This window comes from Equus asinus, chromosome 3 (genome assembly GCF_041296235.1).
Source record: "Equus asinus isolate D_3611 breed Donkey chromosome 3, EquAss-T2T_v2, whole genome shotgun sequence".
Lineage (NCBI taxonomy): Eukaryota > Metazoa > Chordata > Mammalia > Perissodactyla > Equidae > Equus > Equus asinus.
In genome coordinates this window covers 160117251-160138618 of record NC_091792.1, presented here as the reverse complement: position 1 = coordinate 160138618, position 21368 = coordinate 160117251, and the positions used below count along the sequence as shown (strand labels likewise).

At 42.1% G+C, this 21368-nt stretch overlaps 1 protein-coding gene across 1 annotated transcript in view; it reads left to right on the top strand.

Moving 5' to 3' along the window:
- The window catches only part of FAM193A (family with sequence similarity 193 member A), a 178267-nt gene that overhangs the window by 131041 nt on the left and 25858 nt on the right, over positions 1 to 21368 (top strand). The window contains exons 13-18 of the mRNA XM_044767948.2: positions 5075 to 5326; positions 15075 to 15273; positions 16302 to 16574; positions 17987 to 18269; positions 19140 to 19323; positions 20425 to 20655. Coding sequence (XP_044623883.2) covers positions 5075 to 5326; positions 15075 to 15273; positions 16302 to 16574; positions 17987 to 18269; positions 19140 to 19323; positions 20425 to 20655 — 1422 coding nt within the window. The remainder of the gene's footprint in view (positions 1 to 5074; positions 5327 to 15074; positions 15274 to 16301; positions 16575 to 17986; positions 18270 to 19139; positions 19324 to 20424; positions 20656 to 21368) is intronic.

The window sequence follows — 21368 nt, the reverse complement described above, 5'->3', positions numbered from 1 at the left end:
TTTATTTATGCAAATACAGATATTTATTCTTCCCTTTTCTTAGGAAAAGACTTAAACTAATGCACACTCTGTTCTGCTCCTTGCTGTTTCTCTTAGCAGTATATCCTGACTGACTTTCTCTGTCTGTACAGAATGCACTTCCTCATTCTCTTCTGTGGGCCTCTTTGTAGTCCCTCGTGTAGACTTATCATAGTTTCTTCTGTTTGGTCCCTGCTGATGGATACTTGTGTTTGCTTCCCTTTTTTTCCCCCATTATAAACTATTCTTTGAGTAACCATATACATCTGACATTTTATACATAAGCAGATATATCCCTAGGATTGGTCACCAGCAGTGGCTTTACTGAGTCGGAGCATGATGGCCTCCCCTAACCCCAGAAGAAGGTGACATCACAGTTTGGGATTTTTGCCAGTCTGATAGATAAGAAATGGGAACCCCTTGAGGTTTCAATTTTCATTTCATTTTTTATGGGCAAAGGAAAACATCCTTTCCTATGTTTAAGGGCCATTAATTTCCTTTTCTGTGTTATTATTGAGTTATAAGAGCTCTTTATATATTTGTACAAGTCCTTTATCAAGTATGTGATTTGCAAATATTTTCTCCAGGTCTGTTAGTTTTTTTATGAAAAGCATTTTTTGAAAAGCAAAATGTTTTTAATTTTGATGCATTCCAGTTTATCAGTTTTTTTCTTTTATGAATCATGCTTCTGATCCATATCCATAAAACTTTGCCTCATACAAACTTCTGTTTTATTCTAGAAGATCTACAATTTTAGCTCTACTTAGGTTCATTTCACTCAATTTTTGCACATGGTGTGAGGTTAGGGTTTAAATTCATCTTTTTGCGTATGTAGATATCCAGTTATCCCAGCGTCATTTGTTCAACAGACCGTCTTTTCCCCTGTTGAGTTGCGTTGGCCATTTGTTGAAAATCAGTTGACTGTAAATGTAAGAGTTTATTTCTGTACTCTGTATTCTGTTCATTTGATCTCTGTGTCCTTACACCCGTAGTATACCTGACTATCGCTTTATAGTAAATTTGGAAGTCAGTAGGATCTACTCTCCAGAATGGTGGGCCTTTTTCAAAATTGTTTAGGCTGCTCGAAGTCCAAAAGGCATTTCTTTATAAGTTTTAGGATCAACTTGTTAACTTATACAAAACAGCCGGCTTGGATTTTGATAGAGATTGCATTGAATTCTTGAATACTTGATAGAATTCACTAGCAAAATCCTCTAGGCTTGGGGCTGGCCCCGTGGCCGAGTGGTTAAGTTCGCGCGCTCCGCTGCAGGCGGCCCAGTGCTTCGTTAGTTCGAATCCTGGGCGCGGACATGGCACTGCTCATCAGACCACGCTGAGGCAGCGTCCCACATGCCACAACTAGAAGAACCCACAACGAAAGAATACGCAACTATGTACGGGGGGGGCTTTGGGGAGAAAAAGGAAAAAATAAAATCTTAAAAAAAAAAAAAAAAACCTTATTAAAAAAAAATCCTCTAGGCTTAGTCTTTTATTTGTGGGATGATATAGATCAATTTTGGGCAAATACAGTCTTAACAAAATTGAATCTGTCGGTCTGTGAACATGCTGTCTCTCTCTGTTTAAGTCATCTTTAATTTCTCAGCAATTTTTAAAAATTTCTAGTCTCTGAGTCTTGAACATATTTCTTAAAGTTATTTTTAGGTATTAGATATTTTTTGATTCTGTAGTCCATGGTATTTTCTAATTTTGATTTTCAATTGGTTGTTGGTGATATAGAGAAATTTGTTTTTATGTATCGATCTTGTATTCTGTAGCTTTACTAAACTCATTCTAGAGGGATTGAGTGTTTGCTTTTTTGGTAGATTTCTTTGGATTTTCTGCATGCAAGGTGATGTTGTCTGTGAATAAAGACATTTTTACTTCTTCCTTTACGATCTGGGTGTTTTTCTTATTCTTGCCTTAATGAACTAGCTAGAACCTCCAATACAATATTGAATAAAAGTGGTACAAGCAGACATCTTTGCCTTGTTCCTAGCTTTAGGAGGACAGCATTCAGTCTTTGACCAGGAAGTAAGATGCTTTGTTGTTAGTGCCATCAAGTAGATTCTGACTCCTGGCAAGTGACCCTGTGTACAGCAGAGCAGAACCCTGCCTGGTCTTTTTGTACCATCCTCTCACCTTCTGGCAGTATACCAAGCAATACTCTACTGCCGTTTGTAGGGTTTCATGGCTAATTTTTTTGGAATTGAGTGGCCAGGTCCTTCTTCCTAGTCTGTCTAGTCTGGAAGCTCTGCTGAAACCTCTCCACCATGGTACTTGAAATACTGGTGGCATAGCTTTCAGCATCACAGCAACATGCAGCCACAACAGAATGACAATCAATAGATGGATAGTGTGGTTCCCTGACTGGGACATGAACCCAGGCCACAGCAGTGAAAGTGCCAAATCTTAACCACTAGACCTCTAGGCTGGCTAAGTATGATGCTAGCTGTAGGTTTTTCATAGACACCCTTTATCAAATTGAGGAAATTCTGTTCTATTCCTAGTTTCTTGAGAGTTTTATCATGAATGTGTATAGGGTTTTTTAACTGCCTTGTCTGTGTCTATTGAGGTGTTCCTGGGATTTTCCTTCTTTATTCTGTTACTACGGTGTATCACATCAAGTGATTTTTGGATATTAAACCAACTTTGTGTTCCTGGGATAAATCCCACTTGGTCATGGTGTATGATCCTTTTTTATGTGTTGCTGGATTGGTTTGCTAATATTTTATTAAGATTTTTGCATCTATATTAATAAAAGATATTGGTCTGTAGTTGTCTATCCGTGTGATGTCTTTGTCTGGCTTTGGCATCAGGTAATACTGGCCTCATAGAATGAGTTTGGAAGTGTGTGTTCTGTCTATGTTTTCTGAGGGATTTGTCTAAGATTGAGATTTCTTAAATATTTGATGGAATTCACTAGTGAAAAACCTATGAATCTGGTCTTTTTTGTGGGGAGATTTATAATTTCTAATTCAAATTTTGTTTATTTGTTGTAGGTCTCTTCAGATTTTGTTTCTTCTTGAAATAATGTTAATAATCTGTATCTTTTTTGGAATTTATCCATTTCATCTCAGTTGTCTAATTTGATAGCATAAGGTTGTTTATTGTATTCTCTTACAGTTCTTTTAATTCTGTAGTCTGTGTTGATGTTAGTTCCTGATTTTGATAATTTTGCTCACTCCTTTTTAACCCCCTCACAGTTGGTCTGGCTAAAGGTTTATCAGTTTTTGTAAATAATCAGTCTTTGTTTTTGTTGGTTTTCTCTTTTTCTCTTTTCTAGTTCATTGATTTCTGTTCTGATCTTTTTTATTTCTTATATTCTTTGGGTTTGGTTTGTTCTTTTTCTAGTTTGTTGAATCTAAAGCTTAGATTAATGATTTTAGAGCTTCCAAATTTATTGAGACTTGTTTTATGGACTAACATGTGGTCTGTCCTAAATAATGTTCCATGTGCACTTGAAAATAATTTGTGTTCTGTTCTTGTTAGGTGGAGTGTCCTATAAACGAAAGTTCAGTCAAATTGATAGCATTATTCAAGTCTTGTATGTCCTTCATGATTTTCTGTCTAGTTCTAAAAATTACTGAGAGAGACATATTGGAGTCTTCGAGTGTAACTACTAGATTGTCTGTTCTCCTTTCAGATCTGCCAGTTTTTGATTCATGCATTTGGGGACAATGCTGTTGAATGTGTATACAAGTATTATTGTTATATTTCCCTGATATACCAGTCCTTTATCATTATGAAATGTTTCTCTGCTAACATTTCTTATCTTAAAGACTATTTTATCTGATATTAATATAGCCACTTCAGCTGTCTTAGGGTTACTGTATGCATGTTATATGTTTTTACATCCTTTTAATTTTAGCCTCATTGTGTCTTTGAATCTGAAGTGTGTCTTTGAATCTTTTAGTTGGGTCTTGTGTTTTTATCCTGTCTGTCAGTGGCTGCCTTTTGTTTGGAAGCGTCATTTACATGTAATGTAATGATCGGTGATATTTACATCTGCCATTTTGTTATTTGTTTCTATATGTCTTAGGTTTTTTGTGCCTCTGTTCCTCCTTACCTTCCTTTTCTGTATTAAATTTTTCAGTGTACCATTTTATTTTATTTATTTATTTATTTTTAAGATTTTATTTTTTCCTTTTTTCTCCCCAAAGTCCCCCGGTACACAGTTGTATGTTCTTAGTTGTGGGTCCTTCTAGTTGTGGCATGTGGGACGCCGCCTCAGCATGGCTTGATGAGTGGTGCCATGTCTGTGCCCAGGATTCGAACCAACGAAACACTGGGCTACCGCACGGAGCACGCAAACTTAACCACCCGGTAACCACTCGGCCACGGGGCCAGCCCCTTAGTGTACCATTTTAATTCTGCGATTGAATGTTTAATTTTTTGTTTCGTTTAGTTTTTTAAAGGGTAATAGGGAGTTATGAATGGGAAGAAGCCCCAGGCAAGAGGGCCAGGCTCCTGCTGTTCTTACCTGAAGCTCTAGCAGATTTGCATGAATAAACACTTCTCAATTTGTTTTTTTCCTTTGGTTGATTTTCAGAGTCTCAAAACGGTTGCCTTTGACGTTTGTATTCAGTTTTATACTTGTTTTGAGGGAGGAGAGTCACTGACTGCTTCATTCCATCTTAGCCAGAAGTTCCATCTCTGGTGCGTTTTGAAGAAACTCTATATACCCATTCATTAAGCAGTACGAACCCAGCAGAGCGTGGCACCAGTGGTTTTGTCATCCTTGGTCCCAGCACCATCTCTCCACTCTGCTTTCTTTACCTGTTCCTTTGTCCTTCCTTGGACAGGCACAGGACACAGATTGGTATGGCTGCTACCTCAGCAGATACCCAGCTAGGGAATGAGGTGCACATCTCTTCTCTTTTCAGGTTTCTTCAGTCCGAGTTTCTCACAGTCCCTCACTTATCTTGGAAGATGAGCCCTGTTACCTTTGTATTTGCTGTATAACTGCGCAGCAGAATGTGGCTGATTTTAATTTAATTCGTACTGTTCTTTATTTCACTAAATAAGCAGGTGCTTTTTTTTTTCTCTCTCCTTTTAGGCTGAGCAAACTCCAAACACTTGTGAATGTCATGTGTGTAAACAAGAAGCTTCTGGACTGACAGCATCAGCAATGACAGCCGGAGCACTTCCTCCTGGCCATCAGTTCATGAGCCCAGAGAAGCCCACCCATCCTGCTCTACATCTTTACCCCCACATCCATGGACATGTGCCTTTGCACGCCGTCCCTCACCTGCCTCGCCCTCTTATCCACCCCACCTTGTATCCAGCGCCTCCCTTTACACACAGTAAGGTAAGTCAGGGCAGAAAGGGCCTGAAAGCTCACCTGTCACTAAGATCTTACAGGAGTACATATTTAAAGAAGGAAATATCCATAAACTGGCAACTTGTATAGGACAGCATCCACTCCTAATAGGAAGGTCTGGAAAAGTTTCCTTTCATCATAATCTCTTAAGCTCTTGGAATTTTGAACCTTTACTATTATAAAAACAATCATGAAAGTCATGGTTTAGTCCTTCAGAGTTAAGTAGAATGTAAAGTGTTTTTCAGATGATGGTGTAACACTTTATATTCAGGGATACTGCCACACGTGGCTTCTGCCCACCCAGACACCAGTTCAATTTTCTACTCCTGTCCTTTTGGGGCCTGGCTCTCTTTCTTGATAGGATGGGTAAAATAATTTGAATATAGCATAAGTCTTCTAACACCAGCTGATCTCTACAGTGTCTACAATGATTATGCTCTCTAAGCAGGAAAACTAAGGACCTGTAGAAGTACTCAGACCTGAAGAAGGAATCCTAAGTGTGATGCAGTAGAAAATCATACAGCCATGCATGTTATTGAGAGGTGCCTAGAGGGCAGGGAGGAAAGGGCCTGCCAGAAACCAGTTGTGCAAAAAGCCTATTCAGGAAAAGAGTAAGGATCTAGAAAAAGTTTGATTTTTAAGCATTTCTTCTCTGAGAACCCCAGGCTTATAATTAGTATCTTAGACTTTGCAGTGAGATTTTTAGGTTGGTTTTGTTCTTTGTACCTCTTATAACTTTGCCTCTCTAGCTATTTTGAACTTACCTTCATTAACTCTTGCCATAAATTCTGATTATTTTTATTTTTATCAGTTATTCTGGTTCAAGGTTAGTTATAATCAATCAAAAATAGAATTTTCCCCAGACTCAACTGATTTATTATTTAAAACAGTGTTTCTCAACTAGGAGAGAAAGGGAGGACATGGTGTGGAAGGGGCTTTCTCAGACTGCATGCGCATTTTCTTGCCTAAAGGGTGTCACTGTAAAGTGAGAGTGTGTGTAACCCGTAAGTGGGGTTTGTTTGTTTGCTGGGGAGGGGTACAGGTGGGAGATTAATAACCACTAGTTTACAATGGAATATAATCAGCTTGTCATGTTCTATTACAATAAGTACTTGGTAACTACCCGAATTTATGCTTAAATTTTGTTAGGTTGTATATTGCTCAATTTGAACATTTAGTGATGCCTTTGTTAATAGAGTGGTTTCAAATAGCATTTTCAGATATATATTCAAAGCCAGGCTGTTTTTGTGGTCTGCCCAGTCTATAGCCTCTTTCCCTCTGGGTGAGTGTATGAGGTTGGGAAGCTGTCTATTCCTTGTTCTTACCTGAGTAGAGCTGTTTTCTAGTCCCTGAGAACCACCCTGAAAGACGAGGATAAAATGGTCTGTTAAACTTTCTTGCTGGTAGAAACTATTCAAGAATTAGTTCATAAAAATCTGCAAGTAAAGTATTGAAATTGATTATTCTCAAAGGCTACTGGGACACTCTAGTTAAAACTAATTTTTTCCCTTAACCTTTGGCCTTTTCTCAGGACATTATAAGTAGTTTATACACAGCTAAAGGAGAATAAAACATTTTGGGGGAGCATCATCTATATCTAAAATCTGTTTATTTAATACCTGTTAAACTTTAATCCAGTAGATAGATGTGAAAGATTTCGTGAATAGAAAGGCAAATACAGAGGACAAGTAAGCTTTCTTTCAGCCACTTTGCTATAAATGTCAGTCAAGACTGTTCACTGATACATTTAAAATACATTAACTGGATGCCATTTTTATTTAGAAAAATGAGATGCATTTGGCAAAATACTTCATTTGTACCTGGTATAAAAATGTTTCTCTAGACAAGCTTGCATTGTCACTTAACCAGGTCTTGCAAAATTAGTTTGTATTATTTGAGTTAGTTTGACTTAGTTGAATACATCTGTACCTAAATGCATGATGTGTTCACAACCCCATAGGATTTTGTAGAAGCAGCTTCTAGAGAACAAACGAGCTATATTAGAACGGCATAAACTTCTCTTCAGTTACATCAGAGCAGCTTTCTTAGAGAGGCCAGGATTGTTCAGTGTGATGTTCCAAATGTAGTTGGCAGGTAGAAGGTGGGTAGTGAATGTGAAGGGCAGCCTGTGCACACGGAGGCTCCTCTGACCTGCTTCTCTTTCTGTGTTCTGGGCCTTTAGGAATTTCTGCTCTAGGGAAATGGCAGTTGTCGCCTTTAAGACTTTATGTCGTTGTAGTCGTACCTACAACTAGGTGCTACATTTAGTACCTAAAATGCTTAGGATGAATACTATGAAAATATTGTTTTCTTGAAATTAGAAAAGCTTGGACTATTTCTATTTTCACATGTCTTCATACCAATGACTCATTTAATTTTTTTGTTGATATAAGTTATTTGCAAGTTAAAAGTAGTTGCAGAAGGAAAATACAGTAATGAAATATTAGAGAAAAAATTTAAACTGTGACAGGGAATTTAATTTCCAAGTATTTGGGGATTTCCCAGCTATCTTTCTGTTACTGATTTCTACTTTAATTTCATTGTGGTCTGAGAGCATACATTGTATGATTTCTGTTCTTTTGAATTTGTTAAAGTGTGCTTTACAGCCAGAATGTGGTCTATCTTGGTGAATGTTTCATGTGACCTTGAGAAGAATGTGTAATCTGCTGTTTTTGGATGAAGTAGTCTATAGAGGTCCATTATATCCAGTTGATTGGTGGTGCTGTTGAGTTCAGCTATGTCTTTAGTGATTTTCTGCCTACTGGTTCTGTCCATTTCTGATAGAGGAATGTTGAAGTCTTCAACTATAATAGAGGATTCATCTATTTCTCCTTGCAGTCACATCAGTTTTTGCCTCATGTAGTTTGATGCTCTGTTGTTAGATGCTTACATGTTTAGGATTGTTGTATGTTCTTGGATAATTGACCCCCTTATCATTATTTGAATGCCCTTCTTTATCCCTGATAATTTTCCTTATTCTGAAATCTTATCTGTCTGAAATTAATATAGTTACTCCAGCTTTTGAGTAGTGTTTGTGTGGTATATCTTTCTCCATAACTTACTTTTAACTTAAAGGGGTCTTTTTACTTACAGTAGGTTTCTTGTAGACATATATAGTTGGGTCTTATTTTTTAATATACTCTGATGATCTCTTCCTTTTCATTGGTATATTTAGACCATTCACATTTAGAGTGACTTTTGATGTGTTTAGATTAATAGCACCCATGTTTGTAACTGTTTTGTATTCATTACCAGAGTCTTTTTTCCCTGGCTTCTCCACTTTCAATTGAGCATTTTCTGATTCCATTTTATCTTCTCTGTTAGCATATCAATTATACTTTTTTTTTTTTAATTTTGGCAGTTGTATTAAAATATACATTTTTATTAATTTAAGTCCCCCTTCAAATAACACAATTCTGCTTCATGTGTAGTGTAAATACTTTTTCACAGCTTATTCCCAATTCCTCCCTCCCATTCCTTGTGACGTTGTTGTCATTATTTTTATTTATCCATATATTAATCACCCAGTACATTGTTACTATTTTCACCTTAAAGTTATCTTTTAGATCAATTAATAATAAGAAAAGTAAGAGATTTTATTTTACTTTTATTTATTCCTTCTCCATTGCTCTCCCTTTCTTTATGTAGATCCAAGTTTCTGAACTATATTATTTTCCTTCTGCCTGAAGAAAATCTTTTAACGTTTTTTGCAGGACAGGTCTGCTGGCGATGAGTTCTCTCAGTTTTTGTTTGTCTGAGGAAGTCTTTATTTCTCCTTCACTTTTGAAGGATAATTTCGCTGGATACAGAATTCTAGGTTGGTGGTTTTTTTCTTTCAACACTTTAAACATATTTAACTCCACTCTTCTTACTTGCATGGTTTCTGATGAGATGTCGTCTGTAATTCTTTTCCCTCTTCTATAGATACAGGGATTTCTCCCCTCTCCTCTTCTTCCTCCCCAAGGCTGCTTTCAGGATTTTCTTTTTGTCTTTGGTTTTCTGCAGTTTGAATATGCTACACCTAGGGGTAGATTTTTTGGTGTTTATTCTATTTGGTGTTCGGAGAGTTTCCTGGATCTGTGGTTTGGTGTCTGTCATTAATTTTGAAAAGTTCTCAGCCATTATTATTTCAAATACTTCTATGTGTTCTCTTTCTTCTCCTGCTATTCCAATTACTGTATGTTATATCTTTTGAAATTGTCCCACAGTTCTTGGATGTTTTGGTCTATTTTTTGTCATTGTTGGTGATGGTTTTTTATTGTTTTGTTTTAATTCTTGTTTCTCTTTGCATTTCAGTTTGAGACGTTTCTGTTGACATATCTTGAAACTCACTGACTTTTTTCCTTGGCTCTGTCCAGTCTACTGATTAGCTCATCAAAAGCATTATACATTTCACTTATAGTGTTTTTTATTTCTAACATTTTTATTATTATTTCTTAGAGCTTCTGTCTCTCTGCTCACATTGTCCATTTGTTCTTGCATGTTGTCTACTTTTTCCATTAGAGACCTTAGCATATTAATCATTTAAAATTCCCTGTCTGATAATTTTCAGCCGTTTTATCTTCATATTCCCTCTCTGCCATTCTGTTGTGTCTCTGAGCCTCTGAGACCTGCATTAGAGCTTCTCATTCTGTTCTTCATGTTCCTCACATCTTTGTGTCCTCACCTTCATGTTCTTCAAAGCTCTTTCATATTTTCCACCTCTTTGTCTCTCAGTTCTGATAACTTTTTTGGATCAGTCCTCTAGTTATGTAATTCTCTAATTGTCTCTAACCTGTCGCTGAAGTTTGGTTTTTAACTGTAATTCTTATTTCTGAGCTTTAATTTGTTTTTCAAATATATTAGCAACTTTTTATATTCTCTTGTTCCTTGATCACTTCTTTTTTATTTTCTTCTTTTAAGCATTTTACACAGTTATTCTGTGTTTGAATGAAATCTTGAGGATCTAAATCTGGTTTTTTGTTGTTTCTGCTGATGTATTATTTCCTTATCCATATAGTAATGTTTTACTATGAGGTCGTGTTTTGTTCAGCTTACTCTCTGGGAACGCTGAGGCCCTAAATAGGGAATGCTTCCTCAAGAAGGGGTTTCCACTCACTGGTGCAAGGTACCAGCAGGACACTGACCCAGCTACGACCCTGCAGCTCTTCTTGGCATTCCCATGGGACCTCAGATCTGGCCTCCCATTGCTGTAATGATGATGCTTGCACCTTCACCTGCCTGGCCCTGTTTTTCTCACCATGTTCGTGTCACTTCTTTGTGAAGGATTACCCTCGCTTTCTCTATGGCTTAGCATTTTGCTAGAAAGCTGTTTGGTGCCATTTCTCTGGGATCTAGAGTGAAGCATCCCCACTTACTAGACAAAGTCTAAGCAGAGGGAGAACACATGACCTTAGAAGAGCTAATGTGAGATGGTGGGGCTGCAGCTCACTGCTCCTTCACAGAGCGGGTTTTCACACATCACCTTACATGGCTCAGGAGCTGTAGGTCACAGCTGTAGGGCCAGACTTTGGACTGGTGCCTGAGGCTTCCAGCTCTAAATCCTGTGTCTTTTCCATCTGGAGAACATGTTATGAAACAATCACCATGCTAAGAAAGAGCCTAGTAATGAAGATAGAGAGATGTCTTGAATCCTGCGAGAGCATGAGGAATATTTGAAAATGGTCACCATGTTCCGGCCCTCAGTGAGTTCAGTGCATCAAGTGGATCCTGGTGAAGTGGCTCCCACGTGGCTCTGCACGCACCTCTCACCTCCCTCACCAGGTTACTTACGTACAACCAGTGCAAAATTAAAAAAGTTAAACATGGTACAAGTGTAAGTTCAGGTTGGAATTTGAGGTAGAAAAAAACTGTATGGAAAATAGGGACATAGATAGATTGCAATTTGGGGGTCATATTGTGATCTTTGATTTGTAGTTTATTTCAGAGGTAGTATTTAGTTCTTCTGGCCTGAGAAATAGCAAGACCAAAACAAAGGTGGCACTTTGCCTCTTACCATCTCTGGCAGGAATATTGGAGAACCTTAGTAAGAAGAAACAGAATAGAGTCGCTCATCTTAACTTATCTTGTTCACTGGGACATAACTGGAACCCCTTTTTGTTTGAATACTTGGTATTGGTAGTCCCTCTCATGCGTGTGTTCAGTGATTAAGTCTTTTGCTCTCTTGGTTTGTCATCTTTAGCACCTGTGTTCATGGTGTCTGGGATGGATGTGGTGGTGTGAGAGACAGGCTGGGTCTTTAGTAAAGACATCTGTTTGTGTATGTCAGAGCTTTCATTTAAAGCAAAAATTTTGCTTTCTTGTGAATCACTTTTGTCTCAAAGTGGAGAACAATTCAAAACTTCTGTTAATTGAAGCTGTATGGATTTGTTTAAGAGTGAAATGGTTCTGATTCAATAGCATTATCCACATGTTGGTAGACTTATTTTATGCTTAAATTATTGACGTACTTATGGAGGCATGACCCAAAAATATTCTAGTTGATAGATGCTTTTTTTGTTGTTTTTCTGAAGGAAACCCATAGCTGTTGAGGTTAGTAGATGTCTTATGTGAAAGCATTCATACAAATACAGGTTGTTTGTTATGGACCCCCTGCTCCCTTTGGTCTCTACAGATGGACCTCCTGTTTTGAGTAGATGGTTTTCTAAAGAAGTGTGTGAATCAAAGGTATAGCATCATTAACTTTTGTTTCCAGTATTATAGTTTCATAGTTGTATTCCTTTATTCCTGTAAGCTAAGCTCTGTTCAACATTTATTGAACATCCAGTATGTGCCAGGCCCTGTGCTACATGCTAGGAAAATAAAACCCAATTAATCATGGTCCCTGTTTTCAGGGATCTCTCAATCTAAAGAGAAGACAAAAACAGGCTCAAATTAAAAAATCAAAACGATATGGCATACCTTAATAGAAATTATACATACAAAGTAGAAAACTAACACCACAGGGGAAAACTATAACTTTTTGAGCCTGTGGGGTGGTTTTGCAGAGGAACTGACGCTGGGATAGGATTTTGAAGGATAAGCAGAAGCTCTCAGACACCTGTGGTAGTAGGTCCAAGCTGTCAGCCACTTTTCTTGAGGTGAACCCAGACAACTCCTGGCTGTGTCTTAGGAGGATCTCAGGGTGTCTTTGAGCAGCTTCTGAGACCGCACATGCTTCTGCCGTTGAGAGTTTACTGGCTGGGCTAGCGAGGCAGAGCTGCGTCTCACAGCTGACGTGGGGCAGTGTGAGAAGGCTGGCCAGTTCCTCTCTCAGGAATTTCTGCCCTTAATGGAAGGTCTTCAAGACTAAGAAACCTTCTTCCATTTAATTGTTACTTTTCATCACTTCCTCAGCAAAGCAGGTCTTAGTTTATCACTACTTTGTGGAAACTGGTATCTATTAAAATATGGTTTTCTTGTTTTCCCCACTCTTTGCTCCCTGGGGCCCCCCTGCCAGAACAACCGGTTCAGGCTCCTGCTTTGATCCTGGCTGTCCAACGCAGACCTGTTTCTTCCCGGTTTCAAATCCTGAATGTCGTCTCCAGCCTCACCCTCCACCTTCGCCTCCTTGAGCCTGTTCAAAGTCAGCAGATGTGCTAAGGTGTCCCAGCTGCCTAAGTGGAGTAACTCCCTACTTCCTCTCTGCCCTGTGGAGTGAGGGATTTGGGAGGGGGGGGGTTGTGTCTAGGGTCCACAGTCTTATAAAGTGATAATCATCACCTTAGCACTCACTAAATGCTTGCTTTGGGCCAGGCAATGTGCTCACCACTTGACATACCTTGTCTGATTTAATTCTTAGCACCACCCCTGCAGGTAGGTATTTCCAAATTACAGATGAGAAAACTAAAGCACAAAAAGATTGAGTAATTTGCCTGAGGTCACACAGCTAGTAAAAGAGAGAGCTGGCACCTGAACCCGTCAGACTGCACAGCCTGAAGGCTGAGAATGAGACTAGTGTTCACATCCAGCTCGTCACTGACCACAGCTCTCAGGAATGGAGCCAGAGACGGTAGTCCTGTCACAGCTGTTGTCCTAAATAGCTCCAGGATCCCTCCTTGCCTTTCATCTTCACTGCCACTGCTCCATGATTTCTCATCCCCTGACTGTTTCTATGTCATCCTTTCCCATTCAGGTTCATTTACCGTATTGCCACAGACTGATCTTTCTAGTAAACTGATCAGATCTTCTCACCCTGCTGCTTAGAATCCTCTGTGGCTCACTTGCGCCTTCAGGACAGAAGTCATACAAAGTTGTCTCTGATTTGGCCCCTGCACATCATCAGGCTGTGGTGCAGTTGTCCATGGACATGGACCATCCCTGTGCTCTGTCCTCCTCTGCCTCCTCCCTCTGCCCCAGCCAGGCCCTCAGGGTTCTGCCAAACCATTATGTGCTCCTGGGAATCTACCCAAAACCCTCCCACTTGAGTTTGCAGCACTCACTGCTCATTCCTGCGTTCCAAAGGATGGGATCACCAGGCGTTGTTCTCAACACCAGACCTGTAGATTCTTTAGGCATTCATTCTCACAGTGCGTAGACCTGCTGAGGGAAAGCTATGAGCCTGGTGTTGACGAGGTGCTGGGGATAGCAGGGCCAGGGTCCAGATACCCATCTTCTCATGAAGCTTACATAATTTGAGGCAAGGCAGATGTTAAACCAATGGGTTACGAGTAAGTCTTGAATTGTAACTGTGATAAGGGAAAATTGTGGATTTTAGTGTGTTTAATGGGGAAGGCCCACCTTGGTCTTGGGTGTTGGGTAGTGAGGGCAAAGTCAGTGATGGCTTCTCTGAGGAGGTGACATTTAGGCTGAGACCTGAAGGATGTAAGTCAGCAAGGTCACAAGCTGAGGTTAGGACGTTCTAGAATGTGGACACAGTGTGAGCAAAGTTCAGGGTCAAAAGGGAGCTTGAAGTTGGAGGACCAAGAGAAGGCCTGTGTGTCCAGGGACTTGGTGAGCAGGAAGGACAGGGTTTAAAAACAGTAGGAAGCCATTGGCGCATTCTAAGCAGGAGAATGACCCGCTCTCACTTAGATTCAAAAAAGCTCACTCTGGCTGCTGTGAGGAAAAGGACTGGAAGAGGCCCAGTGCGAGTGTGGGGCTGTCATTGTGGTACAGGTGGTGGAGGCACGGGGCTGTGAGATGTGCTGAGGGGAGGGAGGGCCCAAGGATGCCCACGTATATGCAGAGAGCAGCTGATGGCTACTCAATAAATTGTGGACCCAGCCTCCCCCCATACCTTCAGACAAGGGTCTGCCCGCAGGACTCAGGAGGGCTTTAGAGCTCAGCATCAAATTCGTAGTTCTTCAGACTTACACTGCACTTTGCCCGAGTGTGAGAGAACAGCTTAAGAATTTTACCATTTTTTTCAGTGATTCCAAAGTTGACTTTTTAGAAATGATCATTAAAATGTCAGATGAGAATAAGCCATAGGAACAGATCTTATGCAAATGAGCCACATTTAAAATGTGACTAGGGAGGAATGTTAGAAGTTACTGAGTTGTCTAAAGTTCGTTTGATACATTCCTTGAGGCAACAGTTGCTTTTAAAATTTACATCTGGTTCAAATTTGACCTATCCTGTATAGCCTTATGAATAATCAAGTAAGCACTCTGCAAGATGTCTTCATCCAGGGACTCCTGCTCATGGCAAGTGTATCCCACAAGGTTTTCAGTAATGACTTGTCTGTTTGTAGTTTAACTACTTAAGTAAACAGAATATTAACTTTGATATGTGATTAGAACATTTTTTTTTGTAGGCTTTACCGCCAGCACCTGTTCAGAATCACACAAATAAGCATCAGGTATTCAATGCATCTCTTCAAGACCATATTTATCCGAGCTGTTTTGGGAATACTCCAGAGTGGAATAGTTCTAAATTTATAAGTCTTTGGGGATCAGAAGTGATGAATGATAAGAACTGGAATCCTGGCACTTTCTTGCCAGATACAATTTCTGGTAAGGAACTTGTTAAAACTTTCTTAAAGTTTTAAAATGATCGGAACTGAGTGGATTGCCGTCTCTGCTGCTGTAGTCTCCCGATAGAAGCCCTAGAGTAGTCGGGGCCCTGGTGCAGCCACGCCAGGCTGCTGCTCCCTCCCCTCCGTCTCTAGTGGGAGGCCCCTTGGGCCCTGTCACACTGCTCCATCCTTCCACATCTGCCGCCAGTCAAGTCCCGCTGCAGAACAGAGCAGAGCAAGGCTCCAGTGCTCCGTGGCCGCTGGCCAGCACAGTAAGCTGTGCGGGGGCCCTGCTAACGCTGGGACGTCTCCTGCCCCAGCACCACTGAGTGTCTTGTCTCGAGGGTTCGGTCTTCAGCCTTTGGTTCTCAAGCAGTGGTGACAACCAGACCTCCACCCAGTGCACGGGGTGGTGTGACAGTGCCACGGGTGACTTGAATGCTATGACTTGTGTTCCTTTTCTCTGTTTCTGTATTGAGCCTACATGGGATCTGTCCCCTCTAACAAGTTCCTTCCTCCCAGCTGCCTCAGCTGCCAAGGCTCAGCTGTTACTTCAATACCAGTGCAGGGTGCACCTGAAGAGGGGCTGGTACCTACTCCTCATCTCAGTCTTCATATGGTTAGAGCCACTGGGGGCCCCACACGCAGCCCTGCATGTGCTCAGAAAAGCCAGCTAGACTTGACATCTGGGCTGTGCTTGGAAAGGGTTTCTAGCTGTGTGACCTTGGGCAAGTTGCTTAGCCTCTCTGAGCCTCAGTTTCTTCATCTTTAGGATGGGAATAATAGTACCAAGCTCAAGACATTAAATAATTTTTGGGAAGCTTCTAGCACAGGCATTGGCACATGGTAGGTGCTCAATAAATTTTTTTCTCAGATGAAAACAAGTTGACTGGCATCACCCCAGTGGGATCCTAAGTCACTTCGGTAGCAGCCCTGGTGTTAAGAATTTAGTCAGCAGATGTCCTTTAGGTTTGAGCTAAATATTACTTCTTTTAGAAGCCTTAATTTTCCCATTCTTCTCTGAAGGGAGTGACATATTAGGGCCAACACTCTCAGAAACAAGACCGGAAGCCCTTCCACCTCCGTCTAGCAATGAAACACCTGCAGCTTCGGATAGTAAAGAGAAAAAAAACGCCGCAAAAAAGAAATGTTTGTACAATTTCCAAGATGCTTTTATGGAAGCAAACAAAGTTGTGATGGCCACCTCATCAGCCACCTCCTCCGTGTCCTGCACGGCCACCACAGTGCAGTCCAGCAATAGCCAGTTCAAAGTGTCGTCCAAGAGGCCTCCTTCCATAGGTAAGGCCCACCAGTTCGTGGGGACCCTTGGGGTTGGCTCAGCATATTCGCTGCTTTTTCCTCAGCATTTTTGTAACTGCCTCTTACTTGGCCTGGCTGGAGGTGTAAATGTAACTAACACCCAAAATGCTCGTGCACAGAGAGCACGTCCGCTGGGACTGACTGGGATTTTACTGTCCGCTAGCTTCTCTAGGGCTTTGCCACACTGCATCTTGCCTTTCCTCTCTGCACCTATTGTTCTGTAATAGGAAAAAGTAATTGCTTTCTGAGCGTGTGGAGGAGTTTGTAGTCATCTGAAAGCAGAAGCCTCACAGAGAGTCAGCTAATGGGGTTGCCGCCTAGCTCACAGGGCAGCCCCTGCTGCCACTCAGGTCACTGGTGTGCAGGTGGTGTCGTTGTCACACTCTGATCTGAGCACAGTGAGAAGGAGGCCCAAAAGCAAGGAGGCCATCCGAGACCAGTGGCAAATGTCAAAGGGACACGGGAGCTGGCTCAGAGGGGCCTCACTAGCCAACATTAGGACAGTTTGAGTATCAAAAACAATAATGGAATAGGTTCTAGCACACAAAGTCAAGAATCCTGCAAGATGCTCAAAAAAGGGACTAGGGTGGAGAAGCTCTTTCTGACAGAAGCTCGCTGCTGCTGCATGTGCAAGAACAGTAGAAGTAGAAGGCCACTCTGCAGCCAGCAGGGTAACGCTGGAGCCAGGTAAGCGTTGAGTGGACGTTAAAACATTGGATGTCAGTTTGGAGAATGTAGTAGTGTTCCCACTGTCTGGGAGCAGCGCCCGCACATGACTGGCAGATTACAAAGGGAAGATAAGGTGCCTTTTGCTGGAGGAATCTGGCAGACCACCCCCTGCACACCTGACCAGATGTAGCCTCACCGCCATGGAACAAATTGATGTTAGGTGCTTCCTCTGCAATCAAATGGGAAGAATCCTAGGTGCATCCTGCAAAGGATTCATGCCCAAAACATTTCAGCTAAATCTAACATGAAACTCTAAATCCAGATTGGTGGACAGCTGGCCTCGACTCAAAAAATGTCAGTGTTGTGAAAAGAAAAAAGTTTAAAAGAGGCTGGGTTGGGGAAAAAGCTATAAAGGACGTGGGGGAAACTGGAGAATTGAATAGGGATTGTACATTAGATGAGAATATCATGTCAATGTTCAGTGTCTAACGTGGTAACGGATTGTGGTTATACAACAAAATGCGTAAAAGTAAATATGACAAAATATTAAATAATGATGAATACAGGTGAAAGGTATATAAGTATTCTTCATACCGTTCCTTCAAATTTTCTATAGATTTGAGCATTTTCAGACAAAAAGTTGGTAAAAAGTTGTAAGACAAACGTGAATGTCTGTCTGTCTTTAGTGGTTGGCAGTGACTCTTTTGCGTCTCTGAATGCAGGCGAGGTCTTTCACGGCATCACCAAGGAGGATCACAGACATGCAGTGCCAGCTGCCCCGAGGAACAGCCCCACGGGCTTGGCGCCACTTCCCACTCTCGCTCCTGCTGCCCTCTCGCCAGCCTCCACACCTCACCTTGCAAATCTTGCAGCCCCGTCCTTCCCCAAAACTGCGACCACATCTCCCGGGTTTGTGGATACACGCAAGAGCTTCTGTCCTGCTCCTGTGGCCCCCCCACCCCCAACCACAGATGGCTCCATCAGCGCACCTCCTAGCGTCTGCAGGTGAGCCAGGTCCTGGTGGTTGAAGGCTAGGAGCACTTTGGAAATGGGGTACCATGCCGCCCTGACGCTATAGAAACAGCGATAGAAGCTCTCTGCAGCTGAACGGTCCAGTGATGCACAGCGGGAAGGGATGTGGGTGAGGAGAGGGCTCTGGTCTCAGCCTCTAGTTCTGTAGCGCCAGGGTCTGCCGTGAATCAGTGCGCAGACCACCCCTAACCACTGGCAGCATTGGGGTGGCCTTGGGGGTTTTTTAAGTTGTATTTGTTACACATCGCGCAAAGAATAATACAGCAAACACCCAACAAGGGTTTTTTTTAAGATTTTTTTTGCTGAGGAAGATTCATGCTGAGCTAACGTCCGCTGCCAATCTTCCTGTTTTTGTATGTGAGCCACCACCATGGCACGGCCACTGACCGATGGTGTAGGTCCATGCCCAGGAACCAAACCCAGGCCACCTAAGTAGGGTGCGCCAAACTTAACCACTAAGCAACCAAGGCTGCCCCTAAAAAGATAATTTTTAAATTACCTTTGAACTTAACTTCTTGAAGCCATCCCCACCCCACACCACCCCCAGGATGAAGTGGTGGAGGGAGGAACAGTGGAGAGACTTCGTGTGTGTCTGAAGAGTCCCTTTAGGTATGATGCCTGCCCACATGCCTGCCTGTACCACCTAGCCAGGTCACCACACCACCTTTCCTAACTGGGACTCCCTGTGTCTGTACGGCCACGGGACCTCTGCACCTCACTGTCATCTGTGATGGGGCAGGGCAGCAGTCAGTCAGGAGGAGCGGAACTTAGTCTGCTGCATGCCATGCCCATTCCCCTTGACGGGTGGGCTGCTTGCTAACAGGCCTGTGTGCCATTTTGCAGTGACCCCGACTGTGAAGGGCACCGCTGCGAGAATGGTGTCTATGACCCACAGCAGGATGACGGGGACGAGAGTGCCGACGAGGACAGCTGCTCCGAGCACAGCTCCAGCACCTCCACCTCCACCAACCAGAAGGAGGGCAAGTACTGTGACTGCTGCTACTGTGAGTTCTTCGGGCATGGCGGGGTAAGTGCCCGCAGGCCTCTCCTCTCGGGGAGGGCCTCCTTGTGGGAGGGCTGGGGGGGGGGCATGGAGAGTGCAGTGCATAAAATTAGCGATGGATGAGTGTAAATTGCAGATTTACATTTGAATTGTAAAATAGGTGAGCTCCTTTGCAAGAATAATATGCCAGGTTGAATTCAAGGTGTGGTTACATTGTAGGTAAAGCTTTATTTGCAGCTTAGTTAAAAGCAAGATATGGTCTGAAATAGCAGTTCCACTTCTAAGTTGTACTTATCCTAAAGAAATAATGAAAAATATTTGCCGAAAACTTTAGCTATGAGGATTTCATCACTGCATGTTCGCATTTGTCTGTGATTTTTATGATAGTTGATGAGATGGGGCCTCCTAAGTACCCAGCCCTGAGGGTTGTTGAGTCCACCCAGCGTGCAGTCATGTGGTGGGACACTGCTGATACGTGTACGGTTGGATTCCTCATGTTTGAATACAAAGGACATTGATACACGTACATCTTTCCAGAATAATCATCTTTTCTGTCCCAGCAAATGTCAGCCATGGTGCCTGGGGTGGGTGGGAGGACAGGCCCGGGGTTGGTAGCTGTTCTTTTGGTTCTGGCTCTATTTCCTAAACACGCACACGTCTGTAGTCGCCAGTAAGAAGTTTTGGCAGTGAGAGAGAGGGCAGTTCTTTTTTCTTTTTGGCACTGAAAGGGAAACCTGCAAATGGATGAAGATACTACAGACACGTTTGTTGACAGGAAAAGATAATCAAACTGTATCATATAAAAAGTAGATAAGTCAGTATGTGTAATTGCTTCTTGTTTGCTTTAAAAATATTTGTTTACGTAGTTGTACATACTTTACTAGATTTTTCACGAATATATGAAGCTTTATAGGTCAGTGCCAAAATACTTTTGGGTGACTTGGTGATGGGTTTTTCTTTTTCCTGCCATTTGTTTATCCTATTTCCTTATTTTTCCACAATGAGCATGTATTACTTGAGTAATTAAAAAAAATCATTTTTAGAGATATGGTCTGAGGTTTGTTATATTCAAAATCACTAAAACTTGAAGCTTAATTTAGTTATGTTCTCATTTAATTCTCTTAGCCTCCAGCTGCACCAACAAGTAGAAATTATGCAGAAATGAGGGAAAAGCTTCGTTTACGGCTGACCAAGAGGAAAGAAGAGCAACCTAAAAAAACAGATCAACTTTCAGAACGGGAGAGTGTAGTTGACCATCGAAGGGTGGAAGATTTGCTGCAGTTCATAAACAGCTCGGAGACCAAACCAGTTAGCAGCACTCGAGCAGCCAAGCGAGCGAGGCATAAGCAGAGAAAGGTAAACAACGTGTGCTTGGTGCTGCGCCGATGAGGGTAGTCTCCAGGAGTGCTTCTGAGCACGGAGGGCCTCCATGCTGGTGGACTTGCTCACAGTGTTGCTTCCAGAGCCCCTGGCTGTCTCATGGCCCAAACTAGAAGCTGGTTAAAAACCTGATGTATTTTCAGGACACGGCTTCTCCTTTTGTGTCATGAGTTTGTTAATGGATCTAAAACAACCTTTCAAGTTCTTGTGGTGGCCAGGGTGGGAGCGGCAAGCAGACCCTCCATCTCTGCCTGTGAAAGAACCTTCTTTCCTAAGGAAGGAGAGGAAGGAGCCCTTGGTTGTCAAGGAGTAGAGGGAAAGGGGACCAGTGTGGGCTTTTGGAGACTGTGGGTGAAGAAGTGACTTGGATATGAAGCTGGGACTGGGCCCTTGGCACAGCAGTCATCTCTGGACACAGGTCTGGGCATGCTGCTCCACTCCATCCCCCATCTCACTCCACTGGCAGAGGAGAATCAGGCAGTGCCATTCTAAAAGAGAGCCAGCACAAGGCGTTGATGCCAGCCATTGTGGACAGCCCTGGGCAGTTCCCCCTTCACCATAGGGTGTGAGATATCACAAAAGCAAATATCTACCAGGACAGGCAGGTTGGCCCAGTGGTGGACTTTGACTGGACTTGACCTATGGTCTAGCGAGTAAACAGTGTTCAGAGACTGTATGCTCGTAAATGA